General features: G+C 38.1%; 1 protein-coding gene across 1 annotated transcript in view; it reads left to right on the forward strand.

Moving 5' to 3' along the window:
- The window catches only part of LOC127430510 (protein Shroom3-like), a 43,347-nt gene that overhangs the window by 11,907 nt on the left and 8,725 nt on the right, over positions 1 to 22,715 (forward strand). The window contains exons 2-7 of the mRNA XM_051680341.1: positions 4,605 to 7,131; positions 7,230 to 7,282; positions 8,333 to 8,887; positions 9,409 to 9,960; positions 19,593 to 19,716; positions 21,443 to 21,715. Of these exons, the coding sequence (XP_051536301.1) occupies positions 4,605 to 7,131; positions 7,230 to 7,282; positions 8,333 to 8,887; positions 9,409 to 9,960; positions 19,593 to 19,716; positions 21,443 to 21,715 (4,084 nt within the window). The remainder of the gene's footprint in view (positions 1 to 4,604; positions 7,132 to 7,229; positions 7,283 to 8,332; positions 8,888 to 9,408; positions 9,961 to 19,592; positions 19,717 to 21,442; positions 21,716 to 22,715) is intronic.

Here is a 22,715-nt window from a genome sequence, read left to right on the forward strand (position 1 = left end):
TTAGAAGAATGGGGAAGTTTAACTTGTTCGTGGAGAAATGGGGCAGATATATGTCATTTATGGATTTGTGATTTTATTGTTATTATTATTTATTTATTTATTTATTTAATTTATTTATTTGTTTGTGTGTGGGTATATATCATTTACGACCACTGGGATGTTGTTGGGGCCAGGGTGGGATTGGGGATTGGGAAGGGGAAGGGTAATAGTGGGGTTTAAATATTGATTCTGTGTATATATGTTTTGTTTTTCTATGTTCAAATATGTGAATCAATAAAAATTGTTAATCTGAAAAACATCAATCTAAAATTCTCCTCAAAACTTGCCTGATAACACCATCATTTCAATTGCTTTTTGGCACCCACAGCTAGACATTCACTGGAAAACTGCAGCCAAGTGTGTAATACAGCACTTACATTTTTAATTACAAAAATGTTGTCATAGTCACGTAAATTTCATGAGATTAGGCTGGCCTTTTATGCTTGTAGGGTGTCCGAATCCTCAGTATTCATAAGAGTAAGCGAGAAATATCTGGATATACCCGGATCAACTACAACAGTCCAGATCCTGAAATGCGTATCCACTGGACACTGTACAATCCACAGGATGCCACAGGGGCTGCTGAGACATCACATTCAAAACACCGAATTTATAAAATGCGAACAACAGCGAGTCAGTCGGCTTTTTTCAACTGTTCAACAAAACCAAAGTGAATTTTCGTGATTGTTGTTATTATGTCACATATTCAGGTCACAGGATAATTACCACATTCCTGGATGAATTATGTCTGGGAAAGTATTCATACATACTCGCCCACATAATTAAAGAACATACAATACTTTATTAACGTCCAAGAAATATGTTCTGCGACAAATGCAGACAAATGACTCTAACAGTACGTGATTTTGAATAAAAAAATTTATCAGAGTGAAAATGCAACCTCTGAATCGTGCTCACCATTGTTTATGTCAACGTGATTACTCCATAGTTCCCTCAAGACCAGAACCCATGTTTCTGAGGTTGCACGTGCAACGTGAGTAGCACCACAGAAAAAGGTGATCACATTTGAATTGATGCTAAAATGTCGCTTGAATTTGTTAACATTAGTAAATGCATTGGGTATCATGAACTAACAATTTACTATGATGAACTTTATTTAATCTGGGGTAATATTCATTTATCAAAATACTATTGTGCAGTGTTTGTATTAGTTCACATTGCAACTAATGTTAACTTATACAACTTTTAATATTCAAAATGTATCCCTATATGTAGAAATGAACATTAACCGAGATTAATAAATGCTGTAAAAGTGTTGTTCGATGTTTGTTCATGTCAACTATTGTGTTAACTAATATTAATGAAAATTCAGCCTTATTGTACAATCAGAGTTACCATAATGTCTGATAAAAGATGCCGCCTGTCAATAATTCGGCTGAATAGGGTTGTTTTCAGGGTACATGTACTTTCAGAAGCAACATGTTGATTTCCCGTGTGATGATGTTGGACTAGTCACAGCACCTAAACTTTACCTTTTGTATATTCATATCAGTTTTAACCAAAAGTGGTCTTGTGTTGTTGATTAAAAAAGTTCAACTGACATGTTACACGTCAACCCAGATATTCACTAGATCTAATTTTTCTTTCCTAATAAGGAACACAATAGCATTTCCTTCAACAGTGGTTCTAAATAAGTTGTGTGTTTTTGACCAGCTCAAATGACTTTCAGTGGGATATTAGGCTGGAAGATAAAGCCTTTACAGTACTAAAGGGGAGGTTTGGGCCATCTCTGAGAGGGCCTGTACTGAAAAGTCCACCCCTCCTGCCTGGCAGACTTCACTATGCAGAGGACTCTGGGAATAAAGGCACGAGACCCTCTTTATTCCAAAGCCAGCCAGGAATGCAAGGCCTTTTTTTTTTTTTGCTCTTCAGACACCATTATCAGCAGTGAAATATTCCCTCTGTTGCACCCTTTGTGCACTTGCAGGGTGGACGTCACAGGCATGGAAGCCCGTCCTCTTCTCTGGAGAGATTTGCTGCACTGACCAAATGGCCAATCAGAGAGAACTCCTGAGGAGAATGTTTTCCAGGATATGCCTGCAGAGAAGTTTAAATACTTTAAGGCTACTTTTCTCTCTCTTGGAACTGAAGGGGTTTTCCCAACTCTTACTCTGGTAAGAGAAGCTTGGTAGCATGTTACTTCAAAAAAATATTTTTCTGTTTAGTACTTTTGTGTGTTTTCCAGGATAAATATCTGAACATCCTTCAAATAAGATACATTGACTTGAGAAGCAAAATAACTATTTTTACATTTGCCAATGGGGTAAGAAAAATAGAACAAACATGTATCTTATGCCATTTTGCTTCTCAAGCAAATTCACCTTGTTTAAAAATTTATATTTTTACTGGAAAACAAGATTTTTTCATTGTAATTTTTTTTTAATGATTTTTTACAGTACAGTTGTTATTTCACACTGCAGTTAGCATACCAAGTAGTAAAGTAGTATTCTTTCATTTTCAAGTAGAATAGCACCGATGCAGTCCAGCATGTTTTACACTCTGACTCTAATACAACATGAATGAATCGTTCCTGGTGAGACCTCCTGTGTTCTCTAGCACTTGTGCATTTTGTCAGTATCTTGCTTCGCCCTTCCTTCCACTTGAATGTTTCTCTGTGTCTTTGCCCAGATCATTATGGAATATTTCCTGTACATGAATACCCATGTGTCTATACTACATGTAATGTGCTCATTTGATCAGTCAAAAAAAAAAAAAAGCAATGGGTTTTCTTATGAAGTTGTTGTATTTATGGTATGGCAAGGCCATAGAGTTTATGTTCCCTACAAGAGTGTTTCTTCACAGTTAGTTTCTTTCAGGTCCCAGGGGTTAATTTTTAAAGAAACAAACATTTTTCAAAAATTTTTTTTTTTTGGTTATATAAAAACTCACTTGGAAAATTGTTACCAGGCCTATAATTTTTGGTACTTTTTCAAATGCCTTTAATATATAGATTTTACTGTTTTATCCTTGTCCCAGACCCAGATGTTCAATATTAAACTATGAAATCCATGATTAAAAATACTAATTATTAAGTTTAAAACTTTAATAATTTAAACAAAGAGTAAATTGAAAATAAACCATTTCAATATTTATTGTGTGAAAATGATTTCTATCAATTTTTCAAAAATTAAGACTGTCCCACAGTTGTGGTGTTCACCATTAAGTTTATTCAAAGGTTAATGTACTGTACTTTAATGAAGTTGACAGAACTGTCAGCAAAGAGTAAACTTGAATGAAGTATGAGGCAAGTGATGTTTGAAGAAAAATAAATTTCAAGGTAAATATCGCTTGTGAGCAGAATGTTTTTATTGGGCCTCATTTCCAATCAAGCCATTTTTTATTTTCTTTAATTCAAATGTTTTTGAGTGTGACTTAATTGTCTAAATACTTTTTGAGGGCACTGTAAATTAATTCAAGACCTAAACTTTTAGAAGATTAACATTCATGGGGCTTCTCATCGGTGCATAATCCATCTAAGAGTTATCACATGATTACTTCCCAAATATTTCACCCAGGTTAAAATTGCAGTCTAGACATTTTTGATCACTCCCCTATCCACCTGTTCCTCTGGATTCTCATTAGGGTTGTCATTATAGGATGTGCAGTGCCTTTGCTTATTATTTTATATCTTTCTTAATTAGATTTTTTTTTTTATCTGAGTTATCTCAGCACACTGTACATCAGTGGGACTTGTCTTTTGAAACTATGCACTGTAAGCATTTTAAAAATGTTATGCCTCATTACACACTTCACCAGTCAACTTCATCAGTTTTCACAACAGTTGAAGAAAAGTTTCATTTCCCCCTTGCAATCCTTCAAGCTTTCTTTAAAGATCTTAACAGTTAAGTTATCTTGATGGTGAGCTGCTAAATAAGACTCAAGGAAAGAGCTTGGAATTGAAAGAATTTCTCCATCAAGTTACTGAAAGCTGAAATCAGATTTGTGCTTTAGTAATTATCTTTGGGGACTTTCAGAGTACTGCACAGTACCATGCATTATGCATGAATTGTGTTCAGACACATTCTTTGAGGGGGAAGAAGTTGTAATTCACACAGCTGTACAAGATAATGTCAGTATCAACATCTGCTCGAGCATTAACACAAATCAAAGTTATTATATTTTGCTATATTTGAATCACACACTAAAGAAAGGATTACAGTGTTTGGCAAACTCAGAAAATTCTTCCCCTAGTGGGCAGGTATATTCTCAGTAAATGTTAAACTAGCAGGCTACTTCCAGTCAACACAAAAGTTGTGGGAGAGCAGCATTTGCCTCATTTATTTCCTGCATATCTAAATAAAATATTATTAGCAATGTTGTAAATTGGTTAGTACGTTAGACTATCCCTTTGACACACTCCCTTTAATTCCTTACCAGAGCAGTTATATAGTGTAGGGAGAGTTGTTTATTGTGTCAGTTAAGACATTTTTCTCAACAACAACTTCACAAATATTTGTATATGCTTGTTCCAGGTGGTTCCAGATTCCTTTGGCTTCTGTTCTGTGACTAAATTGAGAAGATGAAGGAATAACTTGAAAATATAGAGGTAAACAATGTCTCATTCTCTTCATTTCACCTGGGTCCATAATTATTTTTCATAGCTTGGATGGATTCTATCATTTGCACTTTGAGAGAATGAGTAACCTTGACCTACATCCTCTAAGTCTTCCGGTCAGTCGACTCTCACCGGCCAGGTCCAGTAGCAGTATTGATCAGTATACCCACCACCACAGCAAAGGTGACTCCGCCTATAGTTCATTCTCTGGAGGTTCCACAGTCCCTGATTACTCCTCTCCCTTCCTACTGGATGAACACCAGTCACACAGCCTGCACTACACCGATCTGAAATATGCAAAAGCAAAATACAGCCCAACCTTTCTGGAATCTGATTCAAAGAGCATGGACCACCTTTACCATTCCATGGAAGCCATTGTGCAACAGCACCATCGGAGCAGCAGTAGCTGCTCTAACGTTGAAAGTCCACCAGTTTCTACGCATCCTTTACCTCCCCCACCACCTCCTGCCCGTCTAGACAGCTTTGTAACAACCAGGAACCTTGAAAACTCAAGGGCACGTCTGAGTCCCGAAGGACAGTTTGATGACATTTCTACTTCAAAACAGACTGGAAATCCGGAGGTCTGTGGTGTCCAGGTTGAGCCCGTCAATGGTCGCTTAGTTTCACAAAATTTTCAGAGAGATCAGCTCAAGCAAGACTTTGGAGACAAGGTCCTTGAACCACCAAAATATACAAGCATTTTAAGTAGATTTCCCCTGCAAACCTGTCAGCCAGAGCACTTGCAGCAGTCTTGGAGTGGCCGTTCTGAAACTCAAAGGAAGAGGTCGCATTCAGCTTATGGGGGTCCTGTTTCTGAGCAGCAATGCTACGTTAACTCCTGCCATATGCCACAGAAAATGATCAGTGGGAGTATTCAACACAAAGGGCAATTCTATTTTGTTACGGGTGTCTTCAAGTCCTCTGAACCCAGTGTCACGCAGGGTGTTGTTGAAAGTGGAAGCATGGAGACCTCCAGTGAGTGGTCCTATAAAGCTCAGCATAGAAGGCAGAGCTGTCCCGATGGTCCGAGCGGTAGACTGTTTTTTCAAGAGGAGCACAAGTTCATCTTTCAGAATAAAGCTATGGAGCATCCATCTTATAAGTCAGAGCAGACTTCTCAAGGTGTGGAGGACAAGAGGGTCATGAGTAAAGAAATTGGCAGACATCACTCCTCCAGCCACCCTATCTTCTACTGTGGTCCAGAGGAGAATTTGGTTGGTAAAACAATAACCCCTGCTCTGATTAAGGAAGACAATACCAGTTGCCCCAAGAATGAAGAACAGATCACAAGAAATTCGAGACAGCCCCAGTTGGATATTCCAAGAGAGAAGATAAGCAAGGAGACCACCCCACTTTTATACCACCTCACAGGAGCCAACAGGGTGCCATTTACAAGCAATTTCAAAAACAATAATGATTGTGGTATGGAGATTAAGATTACAGACTATGGCAAAGATAAGCAGAAGGCAGGAAAAGATGGGCAAAGCTCTAATAACAGTGAACATTGGCAGAGTGAAGTGTCTAAAGAACAACCAAATGAATTCTCCTACCCATGTGGTACCTTGGATGACTCCTACAAAATGTATTACAAGGAGAAACTGAAAGATGCCCAATCCAAGGTTTTGAGGGCAACTTCCTTTAAAAGGACAGATTTGCAAGACTCTTGGCCCCACAGAATCAAGCAGCAGACAAACAAAAAGCTTTCTATTGTGCCTGCTGGTTCGCCATCACAAAACATACATTCCAGCTTGGCCAACCCCACCGCACAACTACACAAGCTGCAAGGAACAGAAAAGAAGAACATGAAGGACCTCGGTCTGGAGATTGAGAAAGGAATGGAAAAGGAAACAGAGAAGTCAAAGAATATTGCTCAACAACAAGTGCCTCGAGTAGGGTCTAGGAAGCGTTTGACAGCAGATCAGAAAAAGTTGTCTCATTCTGAACCTGAGAAACTACATCAGATGTCAGATGAACCTGTTCATATGACCTGCCGCTCTCTTGGAAATGAAGGGGAAGGCCTACTCTCAGGGGGTGATCGTGGTCTAGTGGCTGCCAGGCGGAAGATGTTTGAAACACGAGGACGTGCTCTCTCTGCCTCCAACTTCTCAAAATCAAGTCTGAAGCATCTTCAGCACAAGGCCTTGGCAGCATACATGGAACGTAAAACTGGTCAAAAGGTAGCTGAACCTCAGCAGCCAGTTCCACAAGTACCAAGCCAAAGGAATTCAACTGCTGGGAGGCTCTGTGGCTGGAGCTCCAGACATAACTCTGGCAGTGCAGACTTTAAGAAGCTCCACAGGCCTCTTTCTGCAGGTCGCATTCTTGACTCAGTGTCAAGTTCTGTTAAATATGCCCAATTCATCCCTGCTCAGCCTAGCATTCACTCAAGGCAGTCCAGCTCGAGAGAGGAGTCCCCTACAGCAGGGAAGTCTGCCTCTGTGGAGAGTCTTCTGGACCAGGCTGAACAAACTGAGTTCTTCCGGGCACGCAGCACGTCGACTCCCCATGCTTTCCACGTATGTATTAAAAATGTTTTATATGACTAATTTTAAAATATCCACAGCTGCATTTTGATTGTTATATGGCTACATTAACATCATCTTTTGTTCCATAGGCTCGGAAACATCCAGATGAGTTCTCAACCAGTTGTAACAAGGACATTTCAAGGTGACTTATTATTGCTCTTGTTGCTGAATATAATGGCAGATGTCAGACTGTCTGTCCCCAAATTATTAGTGGTGCTTGCTAGGACAAGCTTCACTATTACTATTGCTCATACTTATGGCTAGGGTATACTTTGTTTATCTGCGTGCCTTTACACCTCGTGCACGGTTGAGCGTTCTAGGCTTTTTAAAGTGTAGAAAGAAGCCTGTGTGGACGTGTTCAACCTATGCATGATACCACTGGGTGTGAACAGGTGCATGAGGTTACAAAAACTGTCAACGCAAACTGTGGCGATGATTAAATTTACGTCACACGTACTGTGAAAGAGATCCAGCCGAATGCGGAAAACCGAAGTAGACTTTTGCCTTTACGGTTAAGTATTTGGACCAATCGCTGGACAATATGGAGTGAAGCGTCAGCTTCAGCATTGCCCCCTGTGCCACATTGCACTTCCTTCAATCATGATGCGGCATTCAGTTCAAATTATTTCAACTTTTACCCCATTGCCACTGGCCTTTCAAAGCCAATGATTACCGGACAATTCTTAATAACATTTGCGTGGGCGAAGCCAGTTCTAAAATCAAAACAACACATTCTCTGCAGCATGTTTCATCCAGAGGTCAAAGCGGCACCGCTCACTTTAAGCAGTGCATTGACGGCCAACATGTCATGTGGATTTTAGATTTAAAGATCTTAAGATTTAAAATGTGGTGTGTAACAGGTCCCGCACTATTTGTGCTATGGGCATGAATCATACATGTGCAAGCATCACTTACATTTTCTTCAGAAAATGTAAAAATGTAGTTAGCACTACATTTTGAATAATAATTAAGTTTGACTTATGACCTCACAGTAAATGATGAAACAATTTGATTCCTCATTTTAGCTATTTGGTTTAGCTATCTATATATATATATATATATATATAAATAGAGTAGACATGAATGTAGTTCATTTGGTTATATAGTTATGTGGTTTGGTTAATGGTCTGATTAAACATAATATCTTGATGCCAACTACTAAAGTACCAAAAAAATTTTGTTCTTTTTTCAGTGTGCAGAGAAATGTAGAGGGAGATACATTGGTCCATCACAGTCGTACAGCATCTGTTTCTAATGACCGACGGGCACGAATGGTCGCTCCAAGAGGGAAATCTCTGGAGGAACTTGGGGTGTCGAAGATCTCAAGTCCTGAAGTTCTCAGCAAGAGCTCCGAGCAGTTTGACCAACTGCAGGAAAAGCAAGCTATGTCTGGAAAAGAGACGCAAATCACTAAAGGAAAGGAACAGATGGACAGTAAGCTAAATCAAAGCTGTTTCCCCCTGTTGAGCTTTGGAGAATACTCAGATAAATCTCAGGCAGGTCCTGAGAAACAACTCTCTAAGCAGATATCTCCAACACCAGACTCTTTAGCATTTTCCTACTCCCAGCTCAAAACATCGTTCTCTCCACCTGACACATATGGATCCCATGGCATTGCCGCTGTAAAAAACGTACCCTCCCGTGAGGATGAAATCCATTTGGCTCCTCACTGCAATGGAACTAAAAATAGAGATGACACCAGGCCTAGTCATTCCACTGAATCCGGTGAGATCAAGCTTGATATCAGGTACTGTATACCCTCAATCCTTGTTGTTTATGTATTTATTAGTGGTGTATGATAAGGCAAGCTTCACTATTGTTATTGCTCACACCTTAGGGTTAAGTATTTAAACAAACCCCTAACCTTAAGTAATAAACTTCATCTCGTAACTTTTCCTGAATAATTTGTTCAATACATTCAGTACTGTACCTCAAATTGTATGGCTTGTTGAGAAGAGGTGAGCTATTACTTTTCTAAGCCATCAGACTTGCTATTTTCAACTGGTGGAAGATAAAATGGGTGAAAGAAATCCCTTAGACTTACATTGAAGGAGGGACCCAAGCCATATCTAGAGACCAGTCTTGGGGGTGGGCTTTTTGATGTGGTCAGTAAGCAACTACCTAGGAATGCCCTAACAACCACCTAGAATACCTGAGCTAAACCAGTCAAAACAACTTAGCATAGCGATGCCCTGGCATGTATTATTACATTTTTGTGGCCACATTGAAAGCATCTTTTTAAATTATGTCTGTTTTTAAACATTTCAGAAAAGAGCAGGAAGTTTCTCCTCTGAATGTGAGTGAGGCACCTGTATCTAGTCAAGAAGTTTCTTTCAGTCATGGAGTCACAGCAGATCCCAGTTTATGGATTTCAGTGCCTGAGACAAATGAGACAGAGGCAAAAAATTGCCCATCTTCTGAAACAAAAACTTTTGTTGAATCCCAAAATGCAGTGCCTACCCCATGTTGTTTGATTGAAACCACACCTATAACTACTCTAACTGTCATTCCACGAGTGGAGTCCAGCCAGACACCTGCACTAAGTAGGGAACAAGAGGTTAGTGAAAAGGAAGTTGGATCTCTTGTGACTGAAAACAAGCGATGGAAGGATCCAAAGGACAAACTAGAGTGGGAAGTGCTAGTTCAGGAGGTAGTTTCAGCTGACCAGTCATTAGCTCGCAGTCTTTACCCTACAACCAATCGGAAGACAGCTCTCATGCTGATGGAGCAGCTGTTGTCTGAAGATACCCTTCTAATGGAGGAACACTACAAGAAGAAACAGGAGAAGAAAGTTAATAACCCAGGGGAAGCTGCACACAGGTGACTACTGCACATTTGTCAAAAATAGGGTAGACAAGGGCTAGTTGTCACACTTTTTACTCCAGTAAATATATTTTTCAGGGTAGGATTATTTAAAAAAAAAAAAACAAATAAAAAAAAAATCTTTCTAGGCAATAGTAATTTCAAAAGTACAATTATTTCGGTACAAAGTCGATACTAAAATAAAAAAAAGATGTACCGATACCAGTGTTTCTGCAGTACCGGTAGTACCGAGCACTGACTCATTTGAGCACGTATCTGTGACTCCTTTACACTTAAATGAACAACTATTTAAATAAACATTTTTATATTTCCTAGTGTGTTTATTACCCCTTGAATGGATGCGCAGTACCGCCACTACCTATACACATATTACACAGTCTGCGTAGGGCACCAACTCCCTAGGGGGGCACCAGACACTCCACCGGCTGCCCTTCTTCACACGTTATACTTTATTCAAGAGCCCAATAGCAGTCGTGGAATAGCACCCCCCCCCAATTTAAATAAATACAGTCTGTGCACTGCAAAGTGTGTGTATGAAGCTGCTCACATGCTGAGCGCAGATTCGCTTTGAAGTGTGCAGCACCTGCAGACTATATATTTACAATCACACTGGGTCATTTAACCATCATTTATCCGGAAGTGTGAAACTACCGTCAAAAACGCAGACCATAAAAGCCATAATTTCAAAATAAAAGTTTGATTCAAAATAAAAGCTGGACGAAGAAATATATTACATGTGTTTAGTAAAATTGATTTTATTATTAATTATTATTATTATTTTTATTAAGTTGACCCTAAATCTCACAGGCAAGGGGGCTGTTGTACTGAATAGAAGTTTTCATCAATATTTTCATTCATAGTGTGATGCACTGTTGTGCAGCATTTTTTTTGTTTACAAAAATAAGTCCAATATTGTGTTATAAGATTATGTTGTGAGGATCTTTACTAAAGCACTTATTTAAAAAAAAAAAATGCAATGGTATGTTGAAAAGTAATTGTTCTATTTTTATTTGATTTAAAGTTTGTATTCATTTGATTAGACACTATTTTGAAGATGAAATTTAATACAATTTTAAAACCTCAAATTCAGAAAAAAAATGGAATTTGGGAAAAATTAAACCAAATTTAGAACAAAAATAAAACTGATTTCATAGGGTCCAACTTAAAAAAGTTGAAGCAATGTTTACTTAATTGAGAAACACGAAGGAAACATGCTATTGTTTAAATATATACATTGAAATTTTTCAGATTACAACTTTTATTGATTGACTCTCAAACACAATACAGAACAAAGCAAAACACACATGCGCAGAGTCAACCATTATCCCCCTTTAACCCCCATTAATACCCTGTCCCCCTCCCAATCCAATCCCGACCCGCAACAAACATTGCCGTGGTCCAAGCCTGAGTATACACATATTAAAAAAAAAAAAAAAGAGTCTCTCTCCACATGGCCCTCACCGAGAGCCTTCCAGAAAGGTCATGTATTTGTCCCATTTCTTACCATATGCATCTAATCTGCCAAGATATATATATGACATCATTTCGAATACTGCCACCCTGCCCAATTCGATGAACCATTCTTGAAATGAAGGAGAGCCAGTTGACTTCCATCCTCTAAGAATTATTTGTCTGCCAGTCATTACACTAGTTTGGACCCAGCTTTTTTGTAAAAAATGTTTTCTTTTTCTCCCCTTTACTCCCCAATTTGGAATGCCCAATTCTCAATGCGCTCTAAGTCCTCATGGTGGCGTAGTGACTCACCTCAATCTGGGTGGCGGAGGACGAATCTCAGTTGCCTCCGCGTCTGAGACTTCAATCCGCAAATCTTATGACGTGGCTTGTTGAGCATGTTACCATAAAGACGTAGCGCGTGTGGAGGCTTTACGCTATTCTTCGTGGCATCCACGCACATCTCACCATGTGCCCCACCAAGAGCGAGAACCACACACATTATAGCGACCACGAGGAGGTTACCCCATGTGATTCTACCGTCCCTAGCAACCGGGCTAATTTGGTTGCTTAGGAGACCTGGCTAGAGTCACTCAGCACGGCCTGGATTCGAACTTGCGACTCAAGGGGTGGTAGTCAGCGTGGACCCAGCTTTTTGTATATTTGTCACCTACTTTAATAACCCCATCACCCAATATACATAGTCTGGGGCAGAATTAAATTGGAGTATCTGAAGCCTCACAGATACAATTCTGGACTCTTAACCAGAATTCTTGAAGCGCAGAACCACAGAGCATGGGCTATGTCTCCATCCTCCAGCTGACATCGCCAGCAGGTAGGTGTGTCCTTTAAACCAAGCCTAAACAATCTAGAGGGAGTCCAGTAGAAAATATGCACAATCTTAAACTGAATAAGGCATGCCCTTGCATCCCTAGACATAGTTTTAACATTTTTTAAAATTCTTTCCCACTTTCCATCCTCCAATACCAAGTTCAAATTTCTTTCCCATAACCTCTTAAAAGCTGTTAAGGCCCCATCACCCATACTCTGAATCAACGAGGAGTAATACACTGATGCTTCATGAACCTTTCCAAAGGCAGTGAGCACCATACAGAGAGTGTTTGCAGCTTTAGGGGGCTGTGTACTACCACCAAAAATAGTACAAAGTAAATGGCGCAACTGTAAATACCTGAAAATTTGAGACCTAGAAATCCCAAATTGCTGTGTTATATTTTCAAATTATCTCAAAGCTCCATTTTCATAAAAGTCACCAAGTGTAGCAACACCCCTCTTTTCAGCAAAAGGGGGACTTGTTAATACATAATTTGGGGTTCAGCCATATACATTAGGAACATTTAGGTAAGTATCAAAATTGAACAAACAGGAAACCTTTGTCCATACTGAATGTAAGAGTGAAATAATGGGATGCATTTTTACTTCTCTAGGCAATTTAATAGAAAGAATCTGCAATGGTGAAATTGGGGCAGGGACCGCTTGTTCAATTTTGTACCAGGGAGGGGCTCTCTCAGGTGGAAGAGACCAATGGGCCAAGTGTCTATGATTAAAAGCATAGTAATAAAACAAAATTTTAAGGAGGCCTAAACCTACTTTGACAATTGGTCTGTGTAACTTTCTAGAAATGTGACCGAGGTCATTTACCATTCCAAATAAAAATCTTTGATACTCTTATCAAATTGTTTAAAATAAGAAAGAAGAACTTCTAGAGGGAGAGACTGTAATAAATAATTGAATTTGGTGATAAAATTAATTTTTATAACATTGACTTTCCCAGCTATAGACAAATGCAGTGAAGCCCACCTATCAACATCACATGAGAACTTTCATTAATGGGTCAAAATTGGCTCTAACTAAATCTCTCAGATTTGCTGGAAATAAAATGCCTAAATACCTAATGCCTTGCTTGGGCCACTGAAAGGCAGCAGGTTGGAAAGCTTTGGTAGGGCAATACTGTCAGAGCAAGAGCATCCAATTTAGACCAGTTCACCCTGTATCCTGAAAATTTGGAGAAAGAATGAATAATTCTGTGGAGGCTAGGAATAGATCTTCTAGGATCTGAGACAAATAATAATAAATCATCTGTGTAGAGTAAAAGTTTATGCACCACATCTCCTGCTACAATACCAGGAAAATCATCCTCTTCTCTTATTGCGGCTACTAATGCTTCCAGGACAAGACAGAGCAGCAAAAGGGAGAGAGGAAAGCCGTGCCGGTTCCCCTACCAAGACAAAAATAATCTGAAATTAATCCATTAGTTTGCACTGCCGCTGATGAATGTTTGAGTAACTTAATCCACCCAATAAAAGTGTTCCCAAACCTGTACATTTGCAAAATCTTAAAAAGATAGTCCCATTCCACCCTATAAAATGCCTTCTCGGCATCAAGATAGCAGCAATCAGGGTCTGATCATTCACTACTGACCACATAATATTTATAAAATGTCTAATATTATCAGAAGAACTATGATCACGAATAAACCCCACTTGATCTATATCGCCAATTTAGGATTTTCTTATGGCCCTATGAAGTTGCTAATGTCCTTATCGGTAGACGAAGACGTGGAACTATAAAGATCGAAATAGAATTCTTTATTAGAATTTCTAATAGAAAGGCTTTATTAATATCTGTGGCAGAGGTAAATATATTGCCTCCAGTAGACTTCACTGCAGGAATGATGGAAAAAACTCTTACTGTTTTATGTATCTGGTAAGAAGTTTCCCTATTTTGCAAAACTCTACCTTCTGTGACAATATAATATTGTACCTATATTTTAGCTGAGTTTAAATGGAATAAGTGACTTAGATAAAAAAAAATAAAATAAAAAAAAAAAAATATTGTAGAGTAAATCTTATGAACTGATGGAAAAAAGGTGTAGTCCCTCTCAGATGGATTCAGAAGTCTCCAAATGTCTGTAAGACCAAGATTTTTACAAATCCTCTGAAGTGTCAACGTTGCTCTAAACGGTCTACACACTTTTTCATCACTATGATCAAGGACCGGATCCATTAAAAGATTGAAGTCTCCATCCAAAACCATATTATGGAGGATCCAAGCTGCGTGTAACTTCCCCTCAAGATCTATAAAATAGTTCTGATCATCAGCGTTGGGTGCATAAATCAGCCAATAAGATTTTGCCCCTGTATTTCAGCCAAAACAATAATGATTCTTCCTAAATTATCTTTGATCCTTTTTGAGACATTTAAATTGTAAATGCTTTCTTATCAATGTGATGACTCCCCTGATATTACTCAAACCAGCACTACAAAACACATGCCCACCCCATGCTCTACCAAGTTTTCAGCTTCCTGTGAAGAAAGGTGCATTTCTTGAAGGAAAACTATATAAAATATTTACGCTTAAGAAAAGATACAACCTTCCTTCTTTTTATAGGGTGCCCCAGCCCATTAACATTCCACATGGAGAGAAACATTTTACCTATATTAAAGTGTGACATATTGACATGCAAAGAAAAATGGTGTACACAAGGCTAAATTATATAGACCACAGTTCAACATTGATGTAACCATAAAATCCTTAAGAACCCACAGAACAGAAAAAAGATGCACTTCAACCTTGTGCATAACAGTCCCAACTGATGTCCATCCCATGGAAATCCGACGGTCCATGCACGCTTTTCATGACACCATAAATACAAGATTACTTCTGTCTGGTGTTTTTTTTTTTTTTAAATTACATTTTTTTTTTTTTATGTTAACCGTACGATTGAACTGCGCATAAAAGTTTTCAATGAAATAGACCCCAGTAAATAACAACATCGAACCCACAAAATGAGCAAATAAGCTCAACAATAATTCAATAAAGGAAAAGAACAAAAATAATAAAAAAGAGTAGATCAAGAGAGAGAGACAGTGGGCAACCAACCGAATAACAAACCCTCTCAGATCGCATCAGCAAAATGCAGAATTTGTAGACCATACTGCTGATTCAGTGCGGGCAAAGCCACCCACTCACTCCATTGATTTAATGAAGACCATAGCTTCTCGTGGGCATGTGAAAGTCTTACGACCATCCTTGGCATCAATTCTCAGCTTAGCCATGAAAAGCAATGCGAAGCTCACATCCTGTGCATGAAGTAACTTCTTACACTCTTTTAATCTCTCACATTTCGCTTGCGTAGCACTGGCAAAGTCCGGAAAAAACATAATGTTGTAATCCTCCCAGCACAACTTGCCTTTATTCCTCACCGTACGTAAAACAAAGTCTCTGTCTGCCGAATGCAAGAATCTTGCCAGAATAGATCGTGGTCTGTCACCCGCCCTGGGAAGCTGACCGAGAGCTCTGTGCGCACTCTCTATTTCCAGATGACAGCCCGCTGTGTCAAACAAATTCAGAAAAAGCCCATCCAGGAACTTGACCATATATTGACCTTCCTTTCCCTCGGGGATTCCAATGAAACTTCGATTTTCCATATCCTCTAATTTTTCCCACACCTTATCCATATCAGTTTTGGTGGCCGACGGGTTAGTCCGAAGCTCTTTTCCGGCAGCTTCCAGACACTCGATTTGCTTTGCAGCTTCATCCATTCTTGTGATCAGGCTGGAAATTTTCAGCTCCATAGATGTGGTCGCTCGATGTATTTCCACGAGGCCCTCCATGTCGGTAAAGATTTTCGTTAGTGCTGCATAAATGTTCACAATATCTTGACCTACATCCTGAGGCGCGTTGTCATTCCTAACCGGACCCCCGCCATCTTGCTCTTGAGAGGCATCAGACGCATAGTCCGATGATTTTTAATTCTTCAACATCCTACACTCCCAGTGCAGTTTAACAATCAAAACTAAATCAGTTCTCACCGAGTAATATTGATTGAAAGAATAATTGTAGCAAAGTGTAGCAGAGCTCCCCACTAGGCTGCTTCAACTCACATCACAGCGTCACGTGACTCCCCCATTTACATTGAAATTTAACATTTTAATAGACTAAAGGAGTATGTTCAATAGTACTGTATATTACCTATTTTTTTCCTGTGGTTACAAAATTGGTATTGAGAATTGTGAAATTTTACTGATATCGGTACCGACTAAAGTAGTGGTATGGAACCTGCCATTTAACAGCCTTTTTGCCTTTTTCAGAAAAATTGAAACAGTAAAACAATTATGTAACACAATTACACAAACAGCAAAAATGTAAAAAGTTACATACAAAACCTATCAAAGTATTTGCTTGGCCTACAAATATAATATATTGTGTGTGTGTGTATGTATATATGTATATATACATACACACATCACACACACACACACACACACACACACACACACACACACACACACACTGATCAGCCACAACATTAAAACCACTGACAGGTGAAGTGAATAACATTGATTTTATCGTTACAATGGCACCTGGGGCTGTGTTGCTGCAGACCGGTCAGAGTGCCCATGCTGACCCCTGTCCACTGCCGAAAGCGCCTACAATGGGCACGTGAGCGTCAGAACTGGACCATGGAGCAATGGAAGAAGGTGGCCTGGTCTGATGAATCATGTTTTCTTTTAGATCATGTGGACGGCCGGGCGCGTGTGCATCGTTAACTTGGAGAAGAGATGGCAGCAGGATGTACTATGGGAAGAAGGCAGACCAGCAGAGGCAGTGTGATGCTCTGGGTAATGTTCTGCTGGGAGACCTCGGGTCCTGGCATTCATGCGTATGTTACTTTGACACGTACCACCTACCTAAATATTGTTGCAGACCACGTACACCCCTTCATGGCAACGGTATTCCCTGATAGCAATGGCCTCTTTCAGCAGGATAATGCGCCCTGCCACACTGCAAAAATTGTTCAGGAATGATTTGAGGAACATGACAAAGAGTTCAAGGTGTTGACTTGGCCTCCAAATTCCCCAGATCTCAATCTGATTGAGCATCTATGGGATGTGCTGGACCAACAAGTCCGATCCATGGAGGCCCCATCTTACAACTTACAGGACTTAAAGGATCTGCTGCTAACGTCCTGATGCCAGATACCACAGGACACCTTCAGAGGTCTTGTGGAGTACATGCCTCGAAGGGTCAGAGCTGTTTTGGTGGCACGAGGGGGAGCTACATGATATTAGGCAGGTGGTTTTAATGTTGTGGCTGATCGGTGTATATAGATACTGTTTTATATATATATATATATGATTTACATTTGTAACATTTAAATCACAATTGAAAACTAGCCCCCCAAAAAATGACAACTTTTATGAAAAATGCCCTTGTCCTCAATATAATGAAGGCAGATTTTAACTTTTCTATTGAAATCTGGCTTCATTATATAGTTGTCTCTTGCATGAATGCATGCCAGTGTGTGTTTATTGTGTTCACAACAGCCGTAGCAGAAATACTGTATGATGATTTTTGAAATTTTTATTTTAGCGAACAGAATTCACAAAAATTAGTCTTCTTTAAGAGGGTTTTGAAATTACAACATACAAAACCACTGCTTGAGAAATCACACATTTGTGTTATTGGACTTTTGATTCAAAACCAAATTGTTACTGAAATATAGCCCTTGTGATAACTTCCCTGTGTGACAACTAGCCTTGGTCTCCCCTACAAGGCAAGTACTTCTTTTTGACCCTTTACTTGGTAATAAATGTGTGTCTAAGTAAAACTTTGTACCGAAATCTAGTAAGTTGACTTCCTAGACAGGAATTTAAGGCATAAATGTTTTTTCAACTCGATGGCTGTTCCAAAGGTTAGGCATTAACAAACTTTTGTTTGGCTAAACTCTAAAGTGGCATTGCATATAAGCTTCATGGAAAAACATCCCAATCTTCAATCTCAGATGGCATTGTGACAGTCTCAATAATAGACAAATCATTATATACTTAAAAGTATCCATAAAAATAATTGTTTAATAGTTATTCATCTCTAATTAAATTTCAATTTACACAGTATTTGTGTGTGCATTGTATTTTTATACTTATAAAGTGCGACAGTGGCACCCACTTTTTCAGCTGTCTTGGTTCTGGAATTATTTTTCCCATTCCTTTCTTCCATAAGGATTTTAAAAAATCCATGAACCAAACCAACCAGCTCCAACTTTGATTTCATTTGGAGAAACAAAATCACCTATGGAGAAAATGAATGGGATTTTTGTTGCCGGAGCCTGACTGTTGCACTCTATTAGTGTATGACATTGTAAGCTTAGCAACATGCTAATGCAAATCTCTTGGAATCAATTGTGGGTCGAGTCCCCCATGCTGTTTGTGTGGCGCACAGAGCTGCTGTCTATGTAGAACGTTCCACATTGGTCATTTATGAGGTTTCAAATTAGCTCGTTTTGGAACAGAGCTAATGTGTATTTCAGACTGACACATTACTTTATCAGTCACTGATGATTAAACCAATGTTTGTGCTGTGTTTAAAATAAATATGTTTGATGTAATAACTCAGTAACCAGTAATACTTGTTATACGTTATATTTATCAGAATATCCCTTGCAAAAAAAAATCTTTCTTTGCAATAAACTTGTTAATTTGTGGTTCAGTTTGTAGTCCTCAAACCCAGAAGAGAACCGGCTTTCATGAGCCATGGGTTCCCTCTAGAATGTCTAATGGGTTTTTTGCAGTAGTTGTTTTCGATTTGTGAGTAAAACAAGGTCTGTGGTTAACATTATTTTAAGAGACTTTCATTTTGTTTTGTAATACACCTCAAAGAATGGACATGAGTTTAAACTGCTGTGTTTTTTAAAACATAAGTTGCTATCAAGTTGCTAAATAAGGACTACAAATACCACAAGGATGTGAGTTTGCATGCTTGATGAATCAGAGAACCATTGTAGTCCATATGTAGCAGCTTGTTTGCGTTTAGCAACTTGTTAGCATTATAAAAAGCACAGCAGCTTCCAAATTCATGTTGGAGTTATGACTGTGTGAACAAAATGTTAATGTTAACCACAGACCTTAATATAAATCGAAAATCCCTTTCTAAAACCCACAGGAAATTCCTGAGGGAACCCATGGCGAATTTGTCTTTAGGGTTGTTCTACAAATTGACATCATGACGGAACAGCTGAGTTTTACCAAATGTTTCCCAGAGGGGTTTGTCAAACACAAATGTTTGTGAGGAATATTCCCCTCATCAATTTTCAAATATGTAAAGGGCTGTAATTTTATTTGCACCACTGTAAGTTAATACTGTGTGGGTTTTTTAAGTGCTGAGATGCCAGAGGATGACAAACCATCAAACCCTCCCTCATCTCTGAATGATGACACTGCTCTCTCAAACAACCAAAAAGACAAACTGTGCAACACAGAAATGGACATCATTGAAAAGAAGGTACTCTTAGTACTGTAACTTAAAATAATTCTATTGTATAAGTTAAAGTACACGAACCGTATGCATGCATAATATTTAATAATGACATGACACAAATGTTTTTCAAAAAAAGTTATTCAAAAATGCATTCAAATGTCATTCACACAAAACAATTGCTTAAATACACCTCTACTATGATGAGCATGTTTTCAATTTCTGAGTTTGAAGTCATTTTGATTTTTTTTTTTTTTTTTTTTTTTTTGGGGGGGTTTAAAGTAGAAAATGTCTAAGTGGTGTAACAGTAAAAAAAAAAAAAAATCTCGTTAAATTTTTTTGCCGATAAGTACTTGGGAATAATATTTCATTATTATTATTTCTTTTAAAAAATAAGCAGTGAATAATTTGTTTTAAAATATGTATTAATATTTAAAAACCTTTGTCCACCAAATCAAAGTCAGGGGGTGTAACCAACATGCAGGTAGCCATTCTGTTGTCATGTGACAAAAAAAAAAGGGAGAGGACCCTCATGGCCTCATAACAACAAGGTCATTATGTTTTTAAGAAAAGATTTTTAGGACATTTTCATGAAAAGGCACATTTTATTCAGGTCAAATGGAGTAACCCTAAGAAAACTTAATATTCATGACTCAATAATTCATGACATTTGTTAATTTTTTTTTTTTTAAATACCTTGAAAAATATGTTTGAAAACGTATGTTTATGTTTAGGTTGGGGTAGGGTGCACTCATGTATTCCAGGTGCAAGGAAAGTATTTAAATACATTTTACTTGATGGTTACACCACATTTTTAAAGTCATTAAAGGGATAGTTCACCCAAAAATGAAAATTCTCTCATCATTTACTCACCCTCATGCCATTCCAGATGTGTATGACTTTCTTTCTTCTGCAGAACATAAATGAAGATTTTTAGAAGAATATTTCAGCTCTGTAGGTCCATACAATGCAAGTAAATGGATGCCAAAATGTTGACGTTCCAAAAAGGACATAAAGGCATATGACTCCAGTGTTTTAATCCATATTTTCAGAAGTGATATTATAGGTGTGGGTGAGAAACAGGTCAGTATTTAAGTTCTTTTTTGCTAGAAATTCATCTCCCTGCCCAGTAGGAGGCATATGCATGAAGAATGTGAATCTCCAAAAACACAAGAAGAATAATGTGAAAGTTAAAGTGGAGGATTGACTAAGGAGGGAGGAGAATTTATAGTAAAAAAAAAAAAAAAAGGACTTAAGTATTGATCTGTTTCTCACGCACACCTATCATGTTACTTCAGAAGACATGGATTTAACCACTGGAGTCATATGGAGTAATTTTATGCTGCCTTTATGTGTTCTTTTTGGAGCTTAAAAATGTTGGCACCCATTTACTTGCATCATATGGACCTACAGAGCTGAAATATTCTTCTAAAAATCTTCATTTGTGTTCTGCAGAAGAAGAAAGTCATACACATCTGGGATGGCATGAGGGAGAGTAAATGATGAAATAATTTTCATTTTTGGGTGAAATATCCCTTTAAGTCAATTTGTTGTCGATAATGCTGTAAATGTTTTTCAGAAATGTATTAAACCAACATGGACACAAAGATTACATATCTACAAACTTGGCACGTTTTAAGCTAGATTTTTAAAATATTTCTAATTTTTTTAATCTTGGGCAACCTTATTTGTCAATGACTTTATAATAAACATATTTTGTCTGTTTGTCTCCTGTGCATCTTCTCACATATAGAGACAGCTGATAGCACATATAGAGGAGCATTTGAAGTCTCTTGAGGAGGTCCGCTCCACCCTGCAGAGTGAGGAGAAAGAGAATGGGGCGCGAGGCGATGCTATGGAGACTCTGGTGCGAGAGAGCTGTGTGCCTGCTGAGCTAGAGCGCTACACACAGTTTATAGGAGATCTAGAGCGGGTGGTCAGTCTACTGTTGTGTCTGTCAGCCCGCCTCGCACGAGTGCAGAATGCCCTCAGCACTGTGGATGACAAAACGGACACGGAGGAGAAAGTGAGTTATGAGATACAGTGTTACTGTTCTAAACCAAAATTAAAATGAAACCTCAAATTAAAAAAGAGATAAATAAGAAAAGACAAGAAAAAATTATAAAAATAACATAATTGTAAGAACTGAAACTAAGCAAAAAGAAATTTCCTTGATTTGAAAACTAACTAAAAATAAAAATGACCTCAAATTTTTTCGTTTCAGTTTTTGATATATTGCGTATTATACTACTGCACATCACATTCGATAAATTTGTATTATACATTCAACACATTCTATCAGGAATATTATTGATTAGAATTTATTTATTTATTTTGTATATATTTTTACATGTATTTAATAGAAAAGTAATAATCTATAATAATAATAATTTAAAAAATGATATACATATATGTTGCTGTGTTTGATAAACCCATCCTCAGCTGAGTGATAACGCCAAACCTTCAGAGTGAGGTCAGGTCTTTGTTTAAATGTCTAGTGTTAAAACTAGGAGGGGTCCATGTGATTTGACATTCTTGCTTGAATAAACACACTAAAGGTTATGTGTGTGGAGGGAAAAACACACTGTCATGTTTCTTTTTTTAGAAATTGCATTGATTTATTGAAAATGAACACAGCAAAGATCTTTTTTTAAAGTCTCATCATCATATGCTTGACTGCTAGGATCAACAGTTGCTGGTATAAACGCTGCATGACCGAAACTGTCCTCTGGTTTTGATGGCTTTTGCAATCGCACTGCCCTCTTGTGACAAATATTTGAACACCATGAAAGTGCAAATATTGCAGTGAACCTTCGAACAAGGTTATCAGCTTTTGGATCATTTAATTTATGTAAATTCTTTGTTGATACTTTATTCACCACATATTATTTGTATGCAAGTAGTCATTCTGCAGTTATCTAGGAATATTTCAAAAATCGAATCTAATATACACACACTGGTGGCCAAAAGTTTGGAATAATGTACAGATTGTGTACAGATAATGTACAGTTTCGGAAGGAATTTGG

Source organism: Myxocyprinus asiaticus, chromosome 40 (assembly GCF_019703515.2).
Source record: "Myxocyprinus asiaticus isolate MX2 ecotype Aquarium Trade chromosome 40, UBuf_Myxa_2, whole genome shotgun sequence".
Classification (NCBI taxonomy): domain Eukaryota; kingdom Metazoa; phylum Chordata; class Actinopteri; order Cypriniformes; family Catostomidae; genus Myxocyprinus; species Myxocyprinus asiaticus.